The sequence below is a fragment of the Plasmodium vinckei genome (assembly GCF_900681995.1).
Source record: "Plasmodium vinckei vinckei genome assembly, chromosome: PVVCY_06".
Lineage (NCBI taxonomy): Eukaryota > Apicomplexa > Aconoidasida > Haemosporida > Plasmodiidae > Plasmodium > Plasmodium vinckei.
This window is the reverse complement of record NC_051298.1, coordinates 483473-506953: the sequence shown is the minus strand read 5'-3', so window position 1 is coordinate 506953 and position 23481 is coordinate 483473. Positions and strand designations below refer to the sequence as shown.

Below are 23481 nucleotides of genomic sequence, written 5' to 3'. Positions count from 1 at the left end.
AATTAGTTAAATGTGGCTGTAGTCAAACTACAATTCTATCTCACTAAATGGGATAGAGACAAAATATATAAGTATATAAAAATTTGCCATAATTATTAATGTGCAAGTTTAGTAATATATACACATGTAATAATATTTAGACATATGCATTTTGTATGAAGAACTAGTCACAAGTTTACTTCAATGGAAGTACAATTATTTTTTGTGTAAATACAAATGCATATATACATAAAGTACAAATTAAATACAAATTAAAAATAATATTAAAAAACTGAACAAAAATGAGATTGTATAAAGGGTATATTCTTAAACTTGTAAGATTATAGAAAAAATAATAATATAAAAACAAATGAAATAATTTTTATCACGTCTTTTTTTTACATTAAAAAAAAAACGGAATTATATTATATATGGGCGATCATATATGTATATAAATTTAATTGTTTGAACTTTTAAATATCCGATTCTGTTAATTAATTTAATTGGGTTATTTTGTAATTTCTTCTTTTTTGTTAGATCCATCATTTATGATAATTTCAACATCATTCGATTCATTTTTTTCTGAGTGCTCTATTTGTATTGGATCCGAGATGGTCGTTTGTTCAGGTTCTACATTTCGATCATACAATATGGAGCTTTCAGTTGTGTCAGGATTTTTATTTACATATATGTTATCATAGCCATTTGAAATATGTATATTATTACTTGAGTTGGCATAATCATTGATATGCACTTTTTTTCCGTTTAATGAAGAAAAATGGATTGAATCATTTTTGGAAAATTCCACTAAAGAGTCATAGAGAGCAGCATCGATATCATGTTCTACTTCATTGAAATGGGGGAGATGAATATCATGCTCATAGATAGTATCTAATATGTTGCTATCCATATATGATGATCCAACTTTATTTAAATAATGTTTATGCTCACCTTCTTCATGAATTATATCTATAATATTTTTATGCTCAAGTGTGTTATCCATATCCTTTAAAGATAATTTAATTTTATTATCCATATCTTCATTATTATCATATAAATCATTATATACCATATTTGGAGGATATTTGCTATTTAGTTGTATATCATTTAGTACTTGTTTATACACAGATTCTTTATAAGCAATATGATTTGGATTTATGTAATTTAATCCAGTAATATTAGATAATGCATCCATATCATCTGCATCTACATTAACAATATATTCATTATCTACCATGACACCACTAACTTTTGGGCTCGTTGATGATACATTTATGACCTTGATAGAATCTGATGAATGTCCTGATGGATAACTTGTCAAATCATTGTTATCTACATCATTATCATCAGTATTAATTATTTCAGATTCTAATTCATCATCTTTTGAACGAATAAAAAAAGGATTTAAATTGGTTTCATGATTTATTATATCAAAAATTGACATATGTTTAACAAAATTAATAATATCTACATTTTTATTCTGATATTTTTTTAATAAAACCACATTCCATAATAAACAAGTATGTGGATCTTTATTTCTACTGATTTGAATTAAAGTACATTCAAAGGAAATTAAATCATTTTGTTGTAAATGTTGAACTTGTTTTATTAAAGAATCATTAAAAAGTGCCATCACATCTGGTTTATTGTTTTTATATTCTGATGGATTCATTTTTACATATAACACATTACTACTGAAAAAACCTTCCCTTATTTGAACAACATTCCCTTCCCATTTTATTGTATTACCATAATATTTTTTTTTAAAATTATATGCACTATTAAAACTATTTCGAAATTGTGATTTATTTCCACAATCATCTAAATAGTCGACCCATGTGACTGATATGTTGGGACCTTTAGCTAAAGAATCAAAATTCATATTTGTTGATATTCTTAAAATATAAAAAAAAAATATTAAAAATATTAATAATAAAAATAATGCTAAATATTTTTCGGATACAATTATTGCAAGTTTCTGAAGTTGTAATGTTATTATTTTATTTTCTCGTGTTATTTTAATTGAACTTTCTGATGTCACTAAAGTACGATCACAGATAGGACAGACATATTTCTTTTCTTTAAAAGTTAAATATAATATTGGTAATAAGCATATTGTAAAAAATGAAATAAATAAAAATAATAATATTACTAATATATATACAAATATAGGAGTATACGATTTAATTAATGGATGTACATGTTTATTACAATGTTCACAGTTTAATGGTTTTTTCGTGAATTCATTTTCTGTTTGTTCTTTTCCTTTCCATCCATGTCCATTATTATAGTGACTCATTTTTTCATCCATTTTTTTCATTCCATTCTTATTGTCTTTCGGTAGTTCATTACTATGGTGGGGGTTACTCACCTTTTCATTCATTTCTACCATTTCATTTTTGAGGGTATTCATTTCAGTCAGCCTTTCCTTTCCATATTTACCAAACCCAAACATTTTTCATAAAAGAATTAACACAATGGGAAACGGTTACTATTATGCCGTATGCTCGTTCAGCCTCCTTTTCGTATTCTTTATTAGGTTACAATTTTTTTATATCTATTATATTGGTTTCCGTGTGTAATATATTTTAGATCTAATGTGACAAATGGATAAAAATTTTATAAAAAAGTTTTTCGTGTTTACATTGCTCGATAAGTTCCATAGTCAATGAGGGAATACAAAACCAACTTATAATTATAAAAAATAAGAGGAATTACAATTTGCAGTATCAAATAAATGAACAAGAACAGTATATATACTCATAGGAAGTGCCAAAATAGGGATATTCAGGATTTAAAAATAAAAATTATGAAAAAATATGAGAGGAAAAAAAAATTGAATTTTTGTGGGTAAATTTTAAATAAAAATACGAGAGAGATACCAGTAAATTGTTTATTAAGAAAATGTGTAGTGAACCGTAGTAATAGTAGCAATTATAATAAATGTTTTTTTTCCGAACTTTGTTAATTTTGTTAATTTTTATATGAACAATTGTTAAATACTTTCTATTTCGGTAGTCCTTAAAATATTACATTCTTTAAGAGACCAAAAACAAAGAAAAAAATACTTATGAATATTTTGCTCATTTTTCAGATTTTTATGCACATATAAAAGCATATATATTTTTTTATTTAATCATTTTTTTTTTCATCAGGAGATTAATTTTAATACAAAAAAAAAAAAATAATAATAAATAAAATTGCAACACATTTATTTTTTACACAATATATTATGTAAGCATATGCATAAATATTGTATTGGCCTATTTATAAATGCATTGGTGGCATATAAAAAATTAGAAATAAATCTTAATGTGTAAAATATTTATTTTGTTAATATAAGTCTATAATTTATTCTGTTTATTTCTCTAACCTATTTTTATAAACAAATAATTCCTCCTTATCATATATCTATACACCTTTAATTTTACTATCCTTTTTTTTTTTTATTCATATTTAAAAATTATCTATAGAGAAAAAATATCGCCTTATAAGGTTTGAAATAATTTGATCTTATATACAAAAGGAAATAAATGAATGGATGAATAATTTGCTCTTTATTATATTTTAATTAAACAATAAATTAGTAAATATATACATTACATTTTTAGAGAAAATTGCACTTGAAATAAAAAAAGACATTAAAAAGTTTTTTATAAATATAAGGCATGGTTATATGGTGAACTAAATTTATTTTTTTTATAGAAATATTTGCACAATCATATGCTAAGAATATTATTATGTTTGTATCTCTTCTGAATAAACGTTGCAATAAGACTTAAAAGGATAAAAATAAAATATAAGGCCATATAAATATATAAGCAAATATATAATAATGTGTATTACATATATATTAATTATTTTAACTTGCGAATAAAATTACTTATATTTTATTAGCATATTTTTTTTGGTTCCCTTTGAAATACTTACACACATGTACTTAATTTTTGTCATGTGTATATAAGGAATAAAAATTATCATATTCTTATTTTTCTTTCTTTTCTTTTCTCTTTTTTTTTTTTTTTTTTTTTTTCCTTCTTTTTTAACCTTGCCTGTTCAGAAAATTTAATAAAAAAATGTTTAGGGCATAATAAAAAATACATTAATAAACATATTTTTTATGTATTTTCGCTTTATATTAAAAAATATAATTTTTTTAAACTTTTTCAATGTATTATATTTTTCTCTAATATGAATAAATGAATATAAATAATACTTATATATGTTATTAAATGTCAAATTAAATCATCTTATATTTCTATTTTAAAAAAAAAAATGAGTAATGTTTTTGATAAAATAAGGAAGCAGAGATCAAAAGAATGTAAGGCAACAGACTTTTATGAGGTATGTTTATATTTACATGTATATACATAAATATATTTACAAGTAGTCAGTTCCCCTTTTAAGGCTATACTTTCTTTTACTACTCCCATATTTATTTTTATCGTTTTTTTTATTAACCAAATTTATATTTCAAATCAAACATGTGTGTGTATGTGTGTGTGTGTGCATGGTCATAATTATTTCATCCTCTGTTCTGAGGTTTTGAAAAAAAATGGCTGTTTCACAAAATTCACAGAGACTCACCATTTTGTGGTTATAAGAAAGGAAGACTCAATAGTTCTCCTTCCTTTATACTATTGCTTGTTCAATATTTTTATTTTTCCTTATCTGTTCAGGTGAAAAATCAAAATGATGATATATATGAAGTAGTCGACGAAGATGGATATATGGAAAATAGAAATTCGCTAAAAAGTTTTATTGTTGGAGGTAGCTATTAAAATGGATTTTAAAAAATTTTAGCTAGCTAATATCATTTGGCTTGCCTACATAATTTTCTCTCATCATATAAAAATTTCTTTTTTTCTCAGACGACAAAAATTATGATTCAAGCGATGACGTGATATTAGAAACGGTCGACTATAGCATGATCACCAAAAGAAGTAACATTCAAAAAAGTGAACAAATAAATATGACACTATATGGGGGTAGCTAGCTTCCCACGCATCGCTCATCTTTGTGGCTGTTTCACCGATTTTTATATTTTCCATTTTAACTTGTTTTATGTTTGTTTTTTTTCCCTTTGTAGATGCCGAGAAGGAAATCAAACCAAAGCGAAACACCCAAATTGACGACTTCATTCGTGAAAAAAAAATTCAAAAAATATTTTCTAGCGGAAAATTAACTAAAGAAGAGATATCTAAAACACGGAACATCGAGAGAATGATGGAAGATAATTCCACATCAAGTGACAGTGATGGACCATATGGTAAAATGAATATAAAGAGAAAAACAAGAGACTCTTGTGACTCATATTATAATAATAGGCACATACAATATAACAATAGTAGTAATAATAATATTTATGGCAAAAAAAATAGTCAAACTCATAAACCTCAAGAAAGTAGTATGTACACTAAACTCGTTAAAGATAATAAAGTTGATATAGATTTGACAAGTGATAAAATGAAAAATAATTTTTTTAATTCTGATGCAGAACAAAATGAAGAAGATAATGGAAATGCTGATAAAAAAAGAAAAAGTGAAATTGTAACTGATGAGCCAAACAAAATCGTAAAGACTATCAGTTCTAACACCACTTTTAAAGACAATATTAAACAAGAACAAAATGTTAATACTATAAATAAAAATATAGAAAATGAAAATAATTTAAAAACTTTTAGCCCAGTAGATATAGGAATAGAAATTGGTGGTGAACACAAACTAGATGGAACAAATTTAAAATATGAAAATTTAGATAAAGACAATGAAAATAGTGGAGATGAAAAAAATAATGTAAATGAAAGTATATTAAAAAATAAATATGACGAGTTAATAATAAGTGAAGATACAGGTTATGTAAATATATATGTATTCGATATATGTAAACATAAAAATAGTATTATATTATTTGGTAGAACATTAACAAAATTAAAAAGATATAAAAGTATAAGTATATATATTGAAGATATGGATAGATGTTATTACTTTTTATTAAATAAAAATAAAAAATATATAAAAGATGGAATTGAAATTACATATGAGCATGAAAAATATAAAAATTTTATTATGCTAGATTTTGTCTCTGAATTTAAAAAAATTAGAGAATATCATAACATAAAAATGGCAAAATATAAAATTGTTTCAAGAAAAAATCTAAACTTATCATCAAATACTGATGAACTATATGCAAAAGTTTTATATTCATATAACCATGACAATATTAGTGAACAGTTTGCTAAAGGAGATACTTATTCATCTTTTTATTGTTGCAACGATGATATTGTAGAAAATTTTATTATTAAAAAAAATATGAAGATGCCTTGTTGGATTAAAGTTAAAGATTTAAAAAATAATTTCTCTAATAATATAACATATTGTTATTTCGATTGTACTGTTAGTTCAAAGAAAAATATATTTACTTTAGAAAAATTTTCTGATAAAAAATCTAATGATCCATCTAATGCACCTTCTAATAATATCTCGACCAACAATTCTACAAATACCGGTGCAACACCTGATGAGTCTTTAAAAAAAATAGACAATAATACCCCAACCAATTTTATAGACATCGATTTAAACAAACTTGTTATAAAAGTTGTCTCAGTTCTTAATGAAGAAAATAATCATGAAATTTTGAGTATATGTAGTTTAGTAGATGCAGATGGAATGAAATATATTAATTTTTTTGGAATATGCGTTAAACCAAATAAAAAAGGACAAACCCCAAATATTAACAGCAATTCAAATGATAGCCAAAATGGAATATATCCATATAATAGAAATAATTGTAAAATATTTCCTAGTGAAAAATTATTATTACAAGCCTTTTTAAATAAAATAAGAACAATAGATGTAGATATATACATAGGATATAATATTTTAAATTTTGATCTCGAATTTCTAATACATAGATGTCATGTTAATCATATAGATCCTGGGTTTTTAAGTAGAAAAAAAAAATTAAAAAAAACAGACAAAATGAAAGTAAATAAATTTAGTGGGACAAATAGTACTGGGTCTATATATAATATCGTGCAAAATATTAAAGGACGGTTAATAGTTGATATATATGCATTATCTAAAGATACAATTAAATTAACTAGCTATTCTATGGATGAAATAATTGATGGAGTAAGAACAAAGTTTCAAGAGAAAGTGAAACAACAAACAAATTCAAATAATGTAGGAACATCAAATAATAATTCTACTAACCAAACAAACAAAAATAAATCTCGTGAAAATATTCCAAATGTTTTCAAAGATTTTATAGTTAATGATATAAATTTGATAAATTGTAGTAACATACATCTATATGATTCTGAACAAATTTTAGAAAATAATTTAAATACATATATAAACAGTCAAATATTTAGTATATATGAAATATATAATGTATGTAATATTTTACAATTAATTGAAAAAAGTAGAGACTTAACAAAATTAAGTGGATATATATGGTCGAGAAGTTTACTCTCTTACACTAGCGAATGTGTCGAATATTTTCTACTACATGAATATCATAAAAAAAAATATATCACACCAATAATAATTAAAAAAAAACAAAAAATAGAAAATGATACCAACAAATCAAAAAATACAGCAAAATATTTAGGAGGTCTAGTTTTAGAACCTCTTTGTGGATATTACGATACATATGTACTTTACCTCGATTTTAATAGTTTATACCCATCTATAATTATAGAATATAATATATGCTTTAGCACCTTTAATATGAAAAATTATTTAGCATCATCAGATTCTACATCTAAAGAATTACAAGAAGAAATCGAAAAAAAAAATATAATAAATTATGATGAGTCAGATGTAAATCAAATAGATAATACAGATGAACCTGTTGGTGATCTATCAAATATTGATTATTTTGATAAAACAAAACCAGGTATTTTACCATCAATTTTAAAACAATTAGTTGAAAAAAGAGCATTTATTAAAAAATTAATTGCAAGTGAAAAAAATAAAGAAAAAAAAGAATTACTTCTTGTTCAATCATTGTCTATAAAACTTATTAGTAATAGTATCTATGGTTGTTTAGGAAATACACACAATCGATTTTATGCTAAATATATTGCATCATATATTACACAAAAAGGTAGAAACTTATTACAACACACCAAATTTAAAGTTGAAAAGGAGTTTAATCTTACAGTAATATATGGTGATACAGATTCTATTATGATAGACACTGGAATAAAATCTTCAGACATTAATAATTATAAAGAATCATTAAAGTTAGCTCATACTATAAAAAATAATATAAATAAAAATTATAAAAAATTAGAATTAGATTTAGAATGTATTTTTAGTAAACTACTTTTATTAAAAAAAAAAAAATATGCTTGTGCTAAAGTTATTGATCCTAATCTAGGAAAATATGAATATGAAATGAAAGGGATTAATTTTATAAAAAGAGATTTTTGTAAAATTTCAAAACTTATTGGAAATGAATTATTAAGAATCATTTTCTCAAACAAAGAATACAAACCTGGTCAGCCAAATGCATCCACTTCTTCTCTTAATCATGCTGACGATCTTTCTATTCAAAACGACCTTTCAGAGCAAATCCACGAGTACCTTCGCTCCATCTATCATCGCATCCAAAACGACGAGTAAGTTTGTTAGCCCATCCGTGGCGAGTTCAACTTTCAATACACTTTTACACTTCTTACTTTGCATACACTTTTACACCTCTTACACATCTTACACTTCTTACTTTGCATACACTTCTTACACTTCTTCCCCCGCAGGTTCGATCTTGACCACTACGTGATCACCAAGAAACTGACAAAGAACGTCCACGAGTATCAGGAGAAAAACTCGTTAGGCCATGTACTGGTAGCAGAACGAATGATAAAAGATGGATATAACATATGTGTAAATAAAGAAATACAATATTGTGTATGTACAAATGAAGATGCATTAAAATTTTATAATAAAGGGAATGAAAAATTAAATAGTTCATTATGTTGTTTTAGTATTAGTGAAATAAAAAAATATAATTTAAAAATTGATAAAGATTATTATATTCGAAATCAAATATTATTACCTATAAATAGACTTTGTGAATATATTGAAGGAACAAATGTAGAAAAAATATCATCATGCTTTAACATATATAATGTTAAAGAAATAAAAACAGAAGAACAAAATGAAGAATCCTATTTAGAAACAAATGTTTTATCATTGTTAAGTGAATCAGAAGAAAGATTTAAAAATATACATTTAAAAGGTTTTCTTACTTGTCATAATTGCTCTCATAATATAAAACCAGTTGTATTTATAAAATATTTTCGATGTAATAAGTGTTTATCACTTTTAGCAATCGAGCAAATAAGAAATTATATTTTTTCATTTATAGACCATTTATGTTCTACATTTTATAAACAAATGTATATATGCAATTCATGCTTAGTAAAAACACGAAGAGTATTCTTAAAGGACTATAATAATTGCCCAAACCTTAATTGTGATAATCCTAAAAATGCATTAAAACCATTATTATCAAAAAAATATATCTATTCAATTTTAGAATATTTCCTATACCTTCTAAAAGGAAATCTACTTGTCATACCACCCAAGTTACACGAAAAGGGAGAACCCAAATCGGAGGATCAAACAGATACACAATCTGAGAATAAAGTAGATGTAAAATCTGAAAACAAAACAGATGCAAAATCTGGGGAAGAACCCGAGGAATATGCAACAGATGTTAATGTGTCTGTATTTATTAATGATGGATATAAAACAAACATATTAAGTAAAGATCAACTAGTAAAAAATAATAAAAAAAATGGATTTAAAATAGAATCATATGATAATATTTGTAGAAACAAAGAATTAAATTTAAGTATTACTAAAGGTTTACAAATGAAATTTCCAAATATTTCAAATTTTATAACGTATCTTAATTTAAAAAATAATACATTTTCTATCAATTATAATGATGAAAGAAATACAATCAGAGAATCAATTCAAAATATTATACAAAACGATATATATTCTCAAATATTCTTCGACAACATTTTTTCGGTCTTCCACTTATCCATTGCTTCTAAAGTTTCCAAGCTATAGCCCCATCATTCATCCTCCTGTTTTATCTTTGCATACTTACAAGTTCATTTTTGCTTTATTTTTTCCTTGCATTTTTACACTAACACTGAACTTGCTTTTTTAATTTTTAATAATCCTTGCCTTGCGCAATTATCTAGTTGAAATCGTAAATGAAAATGAAAAATTAAAAAATAAATAGAATTAAAAAAAATAAAATAAAATTTTTAAAAATAAAAAAAAAAATGCCAAAATGGCAGAATAAAAAATAGCAAATCGGCACACACAGTAGTACGCCGCACGCACAAAATCCCCATAATCTATATTCAAAAATAAATTAAAAAAAAGTAAAAATAAAAAATAATAAGCAAAAGTAAGCAAAAGTAAGCAAAAGTAACCAAAAATAAAGTATAATAAAATGATAATAAACTGCATAGGCTTACTCACGCTCTCATTTCCTCTCAGTGATGAGTCAGAGAAATTAAGTACAAACACATAATGATGACAAAACGATAGAGTATATATTTTTTCCAATTTGTGAAAAATATAAACTTGTTTTAGATTACAAAATGGATAGTTATTCATTTATAAGTAAAAACAATTACAAGGTCATAATTCAAATTATTACAAATTACATAAATCTCGAGCAATATGAACTAGCAAGATTGCTATTAACAAATTTAGTAAAATCCAACTTACTAAATATAACAGACCTAGGGAAATATAAAAAAATACAAAATAAATCGATAAAAAAAAAACTATATATATTAAGAAAAGTTTTAAAATATATAAGAAGGTATATAGAATATGGATCTTCCCCTTTACAAATATTTTCAAATGAAATATCGAGCTCTCATTTTTTACTAAAATTAGTAAATGATTATAATAATTTTGTGAATTTAATTTTTCTTAACTTTCTTAATTTTGAAATAAATTATAAAATAATTTTCAACAAGTCCAAACAAATTACTTCAGACCCACAAACTGATAAGTGTAAACAACCTAACAAGACACACCACACAAACTTGAAATACAATTCATTAGCTAAATATAGATATATACTAAAAAAAAAATATATATCAAATAAAATAAAACAAAAAATACAATTTGACACGATTCTTTCTATTATTATTGTGCATAAAGAACATTATTTAAAAATTTGTAAAGATCTAAACTTTGATTTTTTTACATTAGACGTTTTACAATATTTAAGGCGTCTATTTTATTTATATATAAAAACAAGAGAGTTATTTAAAAAAAATAAAATAAATAAAATTAAAAATCGAAAAAAATGCAATAATTATTTATTAATATATTTACTTGATTATGTAATACCTTATAATAAAAAGCAGACAAAAATTCCGATCGAAAAAAATCGTAAAAGTAAAAACATAGATTTTGCTAAAACCATATTTAGTGAAAAAAAATATAAAATAAATTATAACAACAACTTTTTTAATAAGATAGATGAACTAACAATAAAAAATTTTAAATTAATTTACGACACCGATGGGGATACACCCTCAATAAATATTAGAAAAAAAAAACAAAACAATACCACATCAAACATTGTTGCGTCTAAACCTTACAATATTATATATATCCCCCCTTTATATATAATTAATCAAAGACCCATACATAATTATATTGTATCTTATGATGATGAGATTTCTTTTTTTTTTGAGAGAAATGCAATTTTTGAAATATTTATTGACTTGTTTTATCTTTGCTTCTACTTACCATCTTTATCTATATCCCTTTTTAAATCTCTCTTTTTTAATCAGAAATATTTTCATTTTTTATTGCAACTATTTATGCTAGCCAATAGGGACCAACCCAAATCAATAGAAAATCAAAAAAGTTCAAACTCAAATCCCTATGCAGAAAAATTAAGAGAAACTAACGAAGTAAATACACAAAAAAATATTCAGAAACCTTACCTTATTTTTTTAGAAGCATATTTGAACATTGTCCATATATATATTACAGTCTTGATAGAAAAACTAAAAAAAAATAATTTAGTAGATTATCAAAATTTTATATATCTCTTTAAATATAATCATTTATTTATAAATAATATATTTTTATTTTCTTTATGTTCAACTATTACATATTTACATAAAAATTGCAAAGAAAGTCTTACTGAAATAAATTTAAAAGACAAGCCAAATTTGCATATTTATAATGACGCTAATAAAGTTACACCCATTCACGGATCTGAATATGTTGATGCATTTACAAAGGTAGATACAAAAGATGGAAAAACAAAAGTGTCTGAAAACTTTCCATATATTTTAAAGCAATTCCGTTTAGCAACCGATACAATGAACAAGCTATACAACTTTTTAGTCTTGCTTGTGTTTTATTATAATTGTGAAGATCCAAAAGTGTTTCTATCTTTATCATCTGTTTGTCAACCCGACAATGAAAAAGGGGAATATATTACTGGTAGTGACAATATACGTGAATATCAAAATGAAATACATATGGTAGAGCTCGATGGAGTTGTCTTATGCTTGTGTATAAATCATTTGAAGATACAAAAAATAATTGATTTATATATTAACAAGTTAAAAAATAAAACTTATCATATTTATAAATATAAAAATGATAGATATATTACATATAAAAATAAATCCATAATTTATGAAATCCTAATTTCAACTAACACATTTTATTCAAATCATGCAAATCAAATATACAACATATTTATTTATTTGTTTAATTATATTGATGATATTTATTTGAAAAATATTAATGAAGAAATAGTTTGCTACCCAATAGAGACAGGGAAAAATGAGGACCTCCTTTTTTATATCAACTACTCTAAAATATACAACATCCATTTTTTGAGGTAATTTAATATTCATTTTTTGTCATTCCTTTATTTATGCACCTCTTTATATTTTCTTTTTTTTTACTTCTTTATTGTAGCTACCTGTTCCGCATTTGCCAGAACTACCTGACCCAAAACAACTTCGAATATCTAAATCAGCTTCTAAACAATTTTAAAGAATTAAAAAATCTATGCATCTTATATTGCCTTGAAAATACAAATGATGTAGAAATAAAATTGAAATGTTTAAATAAATTGAAAATGTGTAAATATAATAAATATTTATATAATTATATTAAAGACATGAAAATAAAAATACATATTGCTTGTCTAAGTTATTATTTTTATAAATCCTATGAGCATAAATTAAAATTATCTAAAACAAATAAATTAACAAAAACTGATATATATACAATGTTAATAAATTGTTCTATTCCCCAATTTTTAAATACAACAAATTTATTACCATATGTTAATACAAGATTTGTAATAAAGTTAAAGAAGTATATAAAAAAATTATTTTTTTATAAAAAAAAAAATTACATGGATTTAAACATGATACTGTTTTATCTTGCAATTAAATCAGCTTATGGATATCTATCGGGGTAATTTTTACTTTTATTTATTAATCTCGTCGCAGTGCTTACATTTGTTTACTCACACCCTGATATAAATTATTTTTTTTTATTATTTTTAGAACGACCCCTCTACGGAATATTAAGAAAAACTACAAACTAATTCACTACAAAGAATGCAAAATAAAATGTCTACTCTATTTTACAATAATTGTATTTAGATTTACAGAAAATAAGCATATAGAACCACCCAACTTTATAAAGTTTGTACTGCTCATATATGACAAATTAAGACAAGTTAGTCAGAAGCAAGACCAAATTACGTCGCCATTTTTTTTTAATTTAAGAAATTTGCTACTCAAAATTTTTGAAAATGTTTACACCCGATTAATAATATTCATTATCAAATCGAGGATGAACAAGAGTTTGAAAAAGCATAAGGAAATATGTAATGATGAAAAATGTAAAAATGATTCTACATTGTTTGAAAATTTATCAATATGGTCTTCAAAATATAGAAACAAATTTATGTTACTTAAAATGAGGAGGAGTAAGAAAAGTCAGAACTCCTCATTTTTTAATTCATTAACAAAAATAGAAAAAAAGATGCAAGATAAAGAATACATATACTATTGTTTTAAGAAAAATACAAAAAAAAATAAATTAAAAAAAAAAGAAATAAATAATATTTTAGACAAATATATATATGATATTATATATAATACACCACAAGAATATATTTATAAAAATATTATTCATCAAAAAGGTAGAAGCATCAACATGTTTATCCTTTATAAATATAAAAAACAATTAACTAAATCTATATATACATATAATCTAATGTTATATCTTAGATATGTTCGAGTATTTAAAAAGTTATACATTAAAAATGTTTTTTCAGATTCAATTTTTGTCAGCAATCCATTTAATTGTAAAATTATAAATAAATCTAAACAGGTTTATCATAAAAAATTTGATCTTTTTCATTTGATTTCCTACTATATTAATAAATATAAAGATAATGAAATAAATATGTACATTCTTCAAAACAATTACAATGTCAATTTTTTGTTAGTTTATATTTTTCTTGGCATTTGTGTGACTCATTCATATAAAGTTGAAAATGGAATTCTTTTATTAAAGTTTGCAAAGATAGAAGTAAAAAAAATGAAAAAAATTATTGACCAGGTACACACATCTGGTAACTTACAAAAAAGTATAGACAACAATGAAGACAAAAATAATAATTTAATATTAAAGTTTTTACTTTATTTTATTAAAAAATTACACATATTATTAGAAATAAAAAAAAACATATCTAAAAGTAAGTTGATGAAAAATCGAGGTTACAAAGATAAGTATATGTGTAACAAACAATCCAATCCAAACTTGAGCTGTAAAAAAAAAGAAACAAAAATAAAAAACAAAAGAAAGAATATACTCCTTATTAAATACCTCCTACTAACATCAAACTCATTAAAAATACAATCGAAATTGATAAAAAAATATTTTATAGATTTATATAAAAAAAAAAATTTTTTACAAGATATGTTCTTTTTTTTTTCAAACTTGAAGAAAAAGAAAAAAGTTATTTTAAAAGTTGAGAACTCACAAATAGACAAAGGAAATTTATCAAGCTTTACAAAATACCAACACACTTCTTATAAAGATATGCATACCATATTGGAAAAATATTCGACACTTCTAATACAAAATATAGACGAGCAAAAAGGAAATACAATAAACTATTTACTTTATTTTTTTTTCTTTTCTAATATTTTAATAACATATATATATGACTCATTAAAGGAAACTAAGATAGATGCGAATTTTTTTGAATATGCTTCGAAAAATAGACAATGTCACAAAAATATATATTCCATAAGATACCAAACAAAAATTAATTACAACCTTTTTTATATATTTACCATAGACATATATACAATTATAAAATATATTTTGTTTATTGCAAACTCTTATGTAAATGCTAAAGTTTTGTGTTCCTTATTTTTTATACAATATTACCAGCTTTTAGTTGAAAACATACAAACCCAATTTTGTATAAAAGAAGAACCTTTTTCAGATAAAATCCAAAATGAAGAAAGTGCAGATACACAGTTGGGAAGTATCAATTTATTTCCAACCATACAAAGTAATAAACATATAAAATATAAATTAAAATGTAAAAATATATATATAAATAAAAAACCAATGATGCAATATTTAACTTCCGATTTTTTATTTTTAATAAACAATATCAATATCATAAAAATTATAGAAAACAATATAAATTTAGCAATAAAAAAAAATAAAATTACAAATATCCTTCGGTTTTATAAATCATATATTACATATATAATAAACAAAATTGAAAATAAAGAAATAATAATGTCTATAAATAATTGTGTACCTACCAAATTAAATTATTCACAAACAAAATATGATGACTCAAATATAAGTACCAGTAAAAAAAATGAAATAATGAATATTTTTATATGCTTAGAAAAATGTGATTATTATTTTCCATTTACTTTTAACACATTATATGCATATCACTTTTCAAGACCATACAACATTTTGAATCGATACATAAAAGAACAGTACAATAATATAAATAAAATTTTTAAAATTATAAAAAAGAATAATAATAAAAATAATAATATTATTATTGAATTAGATACTGAATTGTTTAGTGATATTTATTTTATAAAATATCATGACATATTCCATTTCAATAATTTTACAAAGTCTATTTTTTTTTCATCATTCTTTGATAACCAGCGTTATGCAGATTGTTTAGACATTTGCGAGAAAGCCAGTCATCCTTATCAGCCTGACATGATTAAAAAATATTATTCAAATCTTTTTCACAATTCAGATGCAAATAAAAGAAAAAAAAATCTCAGGTTCTGGTTTGAGTACATACTACAAACAGATGTGCCAACTGATGTAAAAATAGATATATTTGTAAATAAAATAATGAAAAATTATAAAAACCTCGAATTATTTTCTTTTCATGAACTTATGATAGCATTGAATCTATGTCTATATAATGAACCATCCCATAATGGTGACTCAAAAAGTAGTAGAGATATGTACATTGTTAATTGTGAAAATATAGATAACCTTCCAAATAATATAGATGCAAATCTAGCCAAGTTAGACACATATAAACATATTTTTAAAATAATTCAACACGCCAAAAAAGTGCACAAGTCATGTCTATCATATGTTAATCCAACTACCAAATTTAATTTTGTTAATGTTTATGCATCGATTATGAAGAAAAGAGAAAGCAAAGATGAACTATTAGATTTTATCTCAACATATAAACTGTTCAAATATTGTGACTTTTTGTTAAATTTCAAAAATTTTACAGATAAAGATAAATCTGAAATTCGTATGAAATCAACAAGCGAATATATTCTCGACCTGTGGGGATTTAACAAAGGGATAGACACAATGATTAAATCAAGTAATTGTAAAATTATGAAAAAAAATAAAATAATTTTATTTTTAAAAAAATTAGAAGCTCAAAATTTTCAAAATATTATTAGCTACATATTCTATAAAAACCACCCAACAGTTTTAACAAACCTCTTATACTTTTTATTCACATATTTTAAATACACATATATTAAAAAGTTTTATATATTAAGTTTGTTTACTAAATATATAAAAATTGAAAATGTTTTTAAAAAAAATGTTAAAAAGATATATAAAAATATTATTCCATTGTTGATACAAAATAATAAGATTGAATTAGCAGAATATATAATAAGCCAACATTTGTTTACACCTAAAATGTATAAAATATATTATTACGCTTTTTTAAATATTAATATTAATTTAAACAAAATATATAAATCGATGATAAGCAAAAGAAGTTCTAGTATCAAAAAAAATTACCTTCAACAAGCTCAAAAAGGAAATATATATAATATACAAAAATGTATTGCCATATTAAAATTATCTATTATTTGTCGACAAGATAAAAACAATATTCAATTTGTTTACTCTATTTTTTTACATATAATTCAACAACTATTTGATAAGATTTGTCTAAGCTTACAAAATAATATCTATAACACTACTGATACAAAAGAAAAGTCTATCAAACTGAAAGCAAATCATTTTGAAAATGAAAAAAAAGACAAAATTAAATTTACACAAAATGTAAATTTTCAAAAAAAACATAGCTTATTTAATAAGTTTTACAAAAATTCTATTTATAGACATACTGAAAAGGAAGAAAAACATAAGAAAATGAAAAATAGCATGGTTAGAAAGTACTACATCATAGATCGGGACACAAGAAACATTGGAAGTTCTGAAAAACTTGAGATAAACACTTCATCAAATTATGTTTCTAATCATGGTAGTACAAACATATTGATATACATTTTTTATAAGATATGTTTTTTCTTCTATGAAAATTATAAGGAATTAAAAAGTGCAAGCAATTTAGTGTGTAATTTGCTACCTATGCTAATATATATAAAAATATCGATAAATTTAAATATTAAAATGAAGGATATTATTAAAATGAATATAGAAAACTTAATTGATGGATTAAAAAAACAAAATTATAACATATGCAATTATTTAATACATAGAATTTATTCTTGTTATTTTTATAATATAAATACATTCCATATACTAAATGAGCAAGGTTTATTTTATTCATTTTCAAAACAAAAAGAATTTTCTAAAAAAAATAAAATTATAAAAAATTTGGTATCTTTGATATATCGTTCTAAATTACTTCCTAATTGTTCAGAAAATATCAGTCTAACTTCTTTGGAAAAAATTAAAAGGTTTTATATATTTAATTATGAGCATGCTATATACATTTATAGAAATAATAATATAAACAAAATTTTGTGTAACAATTTGATGAACATGCAAAATGAAAACAAATATATTAAAATAAAAAATATTCATAATTCATTTTGTTTTAACAAACACAATGCTTATATTTTCCAAAACAAAAATAAACAAATAAAAACAACAGATGACAAAATTAGTAATATTGAGACAGCTGGTGATCATATTTTTATAAACAATGCAGGTGTAGATAGAATAAACCTATGTAATATTATAAAAAACACAAAAAATAAATTTAAAGTTATAAATAAAGAAAAGATACATAAAATAATTCAGAATCTTCGATTTAATATAGTATCATTTCATTACGAACTTTTAAATAAAAATAATATACATTTTTATTCGACTCTTAATTTATTTTGTTTCTTTTTTTTTGATTTTCATTTTTGTAATAATATATATAAAAATTATAAAAGGCTATCATCATACTTCAATAAATACACATTTATAAACCAACATAATATCAAAAACACAGAATATACTATTACTAACAATTCAAATATTAACCAAATTGAACTATTTAAAGAGATAAAAAATCAAGAACGAAATTGTAGAAAAAAAATAAATTCTCAAATTTTCTCTTCATATAAAAATAAAGATTTAATAAATCATGAAAATATTTATAAAATTGTAATTCAAACGGGGGAATATAGTTACCTTACTTATATTGTATTACCAAATTTTGAAGTTAATAAAATTAAAAAAGAGAGAAAAAACGAGAGAGAAAAAAAGAATATTAGACAAAACATTCTTAAATATTTTACTACTGATAATGTTAATTATTTTTCTTATTTCCAAATAAAAAGAAATAAAGAGTTATTTTCTTCTACAAAATGTAAATCAAAAAATGATGTTATATATACAAATTTATTAAACACCGAACAAAAATATATATATTCCTTTAGTACACCTATTTATATAAATAGACATATTTTAAACGAAATAACATTTAGCTATCTTTACAACTATTATAACAATATATATTTTAAAGCTAAAGATAGCGATATAGAAAAAGTAAATAAATTTTCACACAAAAAATTATTTATTTATTTAATAGAGATTATAAAAAACCCATATATAATAAATTATAATGAACATTATTTTGAAAATTCGGAAAATAATTCTTACAATAAAAGTGGTGAGTTAATTACAACACCATATTTACAAAACTATTGTTTATCAATTTTAAAAAAAAAAAAAAAAATAAATAATAATAGTATTACTACTAATTTTATTAACAAGTCAGAAAAAAAAACCAACTTTTCACCCTTAAAAAAAAATAATAAGCTTAAAATAAAAAAATTGGCTAGCTTGAAAACAACATTTATATATTCCAATTATATAAGACAAAAGAAAATCACTCAAATTACTAACATGTTTAAAAACAAACTAGAAATATTTCAAAGATATATTATATTAATGCATAATAATTCTTTAGAAAAAAATATAATGCAATTTTTTATATCTAAGCAAGTTATAGATTATTATGAATATTTGTTTTATGATATAAATAATTGTTCTTATCCTTTATGTTATATAAATCCAAGTGATAATCTAAATATTATTTCACAATATTTTAAAACTGATATTAACCAAATTTCTGAAGATATTATTTATTGTGAAAATAAAAAATATGCTAACAATCAAATTAATGCAAAAAAAATAAAAATTTACCTGTTTATTACTTCTTTACTACTTCCTCTCGATTCGAGGTAATAATAAAATGTGTATTATATTTTTTCAATAGGAAATAATTCATTATTAAAAAAATGAACAAAATTATATTTATTACGAAAAAATATATGTATGTTTATTATTTTTTGTTTTGTTCCTTGCTTGTTCAGGTCCTTAAAATTGACAAACTACAATAATTCAAAATATGATGACAATTTTATAAAAAGTTTGAAAGACTATTGTTCTTTACACAATTTGATGAATTTATATACAAAATATGACTTGAGCAAATCATGTCTTAAGCTCCTTATAAAAAATGTAAGAATAATATATACCATTAATACATATAAATAGCGAAAAAAATATATGCATACTTATTTAAATATATTTTCTTATATATTTCTACTTTTTATGCAGGAATTGCTATCCGAATATTTTATAGGAATCGTTCAAAGGGCGCATAAATACAATTATATTTATAAAATATTTCAAAATGTGTCTAATCTTAGGAACCCACTTCTTCAACACGTAAAGCTCTAAATCAATGATCAATTGTATAAACATAAACATGTTTATATATATTTACTTATGTTACTAAACTTCTTTAATTTTATTTTTTGTTCAGAGAATAAAGTGCTATTTACTAAAAAAGAAAATGTACAACTTGCTATACAATTATGTGGTAAGCAGAAAATTAATATGCGTTCTAGCATGTATTAATATGTAGTAAAATTTTACGCCTTTTTTATTCGAAAACATCATATTATTTTTCTACCGTTTTTATTTAAAATTTTAGATTTTTTCAAGCGATTATTTAAATGCAGCCATCATAAGCATATACCATTATTCCATTGCCCAGAATATGTAATCAAAATAGTGAAAATATATATATGACACATTTTTACATAATTTAAAATACTCTATGCACATATATATATATATATATTTCCCTTTTTATAGTGATGCAAAAAATGGGCATCTAAACAATGCCCTTGTAAATCTTACCTTAATTGTTAAAAGCGTGGAAAGGTAAGAAATAAAAATATAAAGAAAAATGACAAATATATATTAAAATTTATGCAAAAAATATGATAAAATATTTATTTTTTTTCAGTTCGATGAATTATAAAAATTCCAACCGTAATATTTTTTATGACAATTTCATACTTGGCAACAACAGTAATCGAAAAAAGAAAAATAGACAGTTATATAATAAAAGTAATTTTAATATTCTTTTTGATGAAACTAAAAAACGAACAAATAATACCATTCCAATCGAATTAATATTCAGGTAAATCTATAAATGGAAATAACCATGTACATGCTCATATTTTTTTATGTCTTCAAATCAATTATGATATTTTTTTTTTTTTAAAACAGATATATTGATTTGATAATCATTCAGCAACAGGTGCTACATGAAGATCTTGATATACATGGGAATATAATAAACTCCAAAAAAATAGACATTATGTTTTGTATTAATATATTAGTTTATAAAAAAATATATAATTTAGCAGACAAAATAATTAACATATATCAATTTAATTATATTTTTACTTATTGTTTAGCTTGTATGTTTTGTCTTTTAATAGATCAAAATTTATCTTTCCTACACGATATAATGAATTATATAAAAATAAAATTAAATAACAATGACATTAATATATTTATTTTGCATATAATTTATCTTTATTTGGGATATAGAAGAAAATTTAAGCCCATATATGAAGCTATTCAAGAAATGCATGAAAAAGAGGTGAAACTAAAAACAACTGAATTAAATAATTCAAACCCCAATATATCAAATGTGTGTGCAGAAAAATCTGATGAAACTAATATAGTAGCTAGCCAAATGTCCGAATATGATAGTAATATGAATATTTTACCTGAACATGTTAATAATATATTAACATATATTACTGATAATGATTTTTTATTTTATTCACACGTATTAATTTATATTCATAATAAAAAAGAATATAAAAATTTATTTAAACATATTAAAAATATACTATTTACAAATATCAAAAAAAATGATATCTACAAAATGATAATGTGCGCATATAAATATATAAGTAATAACAAAAAACAAAATAATACCAATCTTAGCCCTAGCAATAAAAAAAGTAATTACAATTTTATTCATAACAATTTATCTTATTTAAAAAATAAAAAAATAAATAAAATAAGCATAAACCAGTTTGGAGATATTCATCAAGATCAGAACTTTTCTACTTTAATGTCTTTGGCTAAGCAATATCCTGATAGTATTAAAAATAAAATAAGCACCGAAATTTTGTCTATTTACAAAAATTGTAATATATTGTAAATGAAATGGTTAGCAAGTATATTCTTTCCATGGATTTTCTCGATATATTTTCATTTTTTTTTTCTTTATTTTATTTGCTTATTTTTTATGCAACTATAAACATACACAAATGTTATATAATTGTTTTGTACTGATTGCAATGTGTGCATATACGTTTGAAAGTGCTCTAGTTGTATAAACTATTTTTTTTTGTTTATTTCCATTTTTAAAATGTTATAAATCCACACTATTGAGTATGGAAATGCTACTAACAAAAAGTATACATTATAAAATTTCTTATAAAGAATAATATATAAAAGACTGATGTATCATTGTAAATTTTGACGTTGCATAAGGAGAATATACAAAAATAAAGATAGCCAACCAAAAAACAACTTAACAAATGAATATATTTTTGTCAAAAAAAATTAACGGAATTATTCGTGTGCATATGTTGTTGGCTACTTTTTACTTTTTTTCTCTCTTTATTTATTTTTTTATTTCTTTAATTTCCCCTTTATATGGCAACTCACTGGCTTTGTTCTTGTAAAAATTAATACCTCGTAGCAAAGTTTGAAAAAGAACAAAAAAATAATATAAACAAATATATTATTTTATTTTTATAATATTTTCGGAGAATTATATACAAGAATATTTAGGTACATGCATATATTGTTAGTGTATTTTTCAACTGCATATTTTAACACATTTAATATTACTCGTTCATATATTTTTAATTAAATTATGTAAGAATAAAGTCTGTAATATCGTTAAAAAAATATCTTAATCATATATTTACAATATATTATTTTTTTGTTTTTATTTTAAAATAATTAATTTCAGTGCTTATTTTACAAATAAACCTGTAAATTAGGTAACTAACTAATTATCCAAATTAGCCAAAGTACTAAAATGGCGAGATATGAACGGGTAATGTTATATACATAATTATTTTTTTTTCTCTCTTTCATCATAAATATGTATTAATTTGTTCTCCCCATTGTTTTATTTAGATTTATATTTTACGTATTTCGCATTATATGTTATATGCTACACAAATGTTTATGTGGTAGTAGTTTATTTATAGTCAAATACACAATTATGTTAATTTCCCACACTCATATATTTGTTTGAAAATATGACCATGTTCA

General features: G+C 22.5%; 3 protein-coding genes across 3 annotated transcripts; 2 read left to right on the top strand and 1 right to left on the bottom strand.

Moving 5' to 3' along the window:
* Window positions 1-487: 487 nt before the first annotated feature.
* On the bottom strand, window positions 488-2434 carry PVVCY_0601360 (conserved Plasmodium protein, unknown function; the record flags this gene model as incomplete). The annotated part of the gene is made up of 1 exon (XM_008627277.1): window positions 488-2434. One exon carries the CDS (start codon window positions 2432-2434, stop codon window positions 488-490), a length of 1947 nt encoding a protein of 648 aa, XP_008625499.1.
* A 1820-nt stretch (window positions 2435-4254) lies between these two features.
* On the top strand, window positions 4255-10071 carry PVVCY_0601350 (DNA polymerase alpha catalytic subunit A, putative; the record flags this gene model as incomplete). Its single annotated transcript, XM_008627276.1, has 5 exons — window positions 4255-4323; window positions 4659-4749; window positions 4851-4922; window positions 5069-8609; window positions 8748-10071. The coding sequence occupies 5 exons, from the start codon at window positions 4255-4257 to the stop codon at window positions 10069-10071; spliced, it is 5097 nt and encodes a 1698-aa protein (XP_008625498.1).
* A 545-nt stretch (window positions 10072-10616) lies between these two features.
* On the top strand, window positions 10617-22351 carry PVVCY_0601340 (conserved Plasmodium protein, unknown function; the record flags this gene model as incomplete). The annotated part of the gene is made up of 10 exons (XM_037634120.1): window positions 10617-12901; window positions 12982-13488; window positions 13581-20057; window positions 20190-20337; window positions 20437-20547; window positions 20645-20701; window positions 20816-20883; window positions 20980-21048; window positions 21134-21310; window positions 21400-22351. 10 exons carry the CDS (start codon window positions 10617-10619, stop codon window positions 22349-22351), a joined length of 10851 nt encoding a protein of 3616 aa, XP_037490267.1.
* Window positions 22352-23481: the final 1130 nt, after the last annotated feature.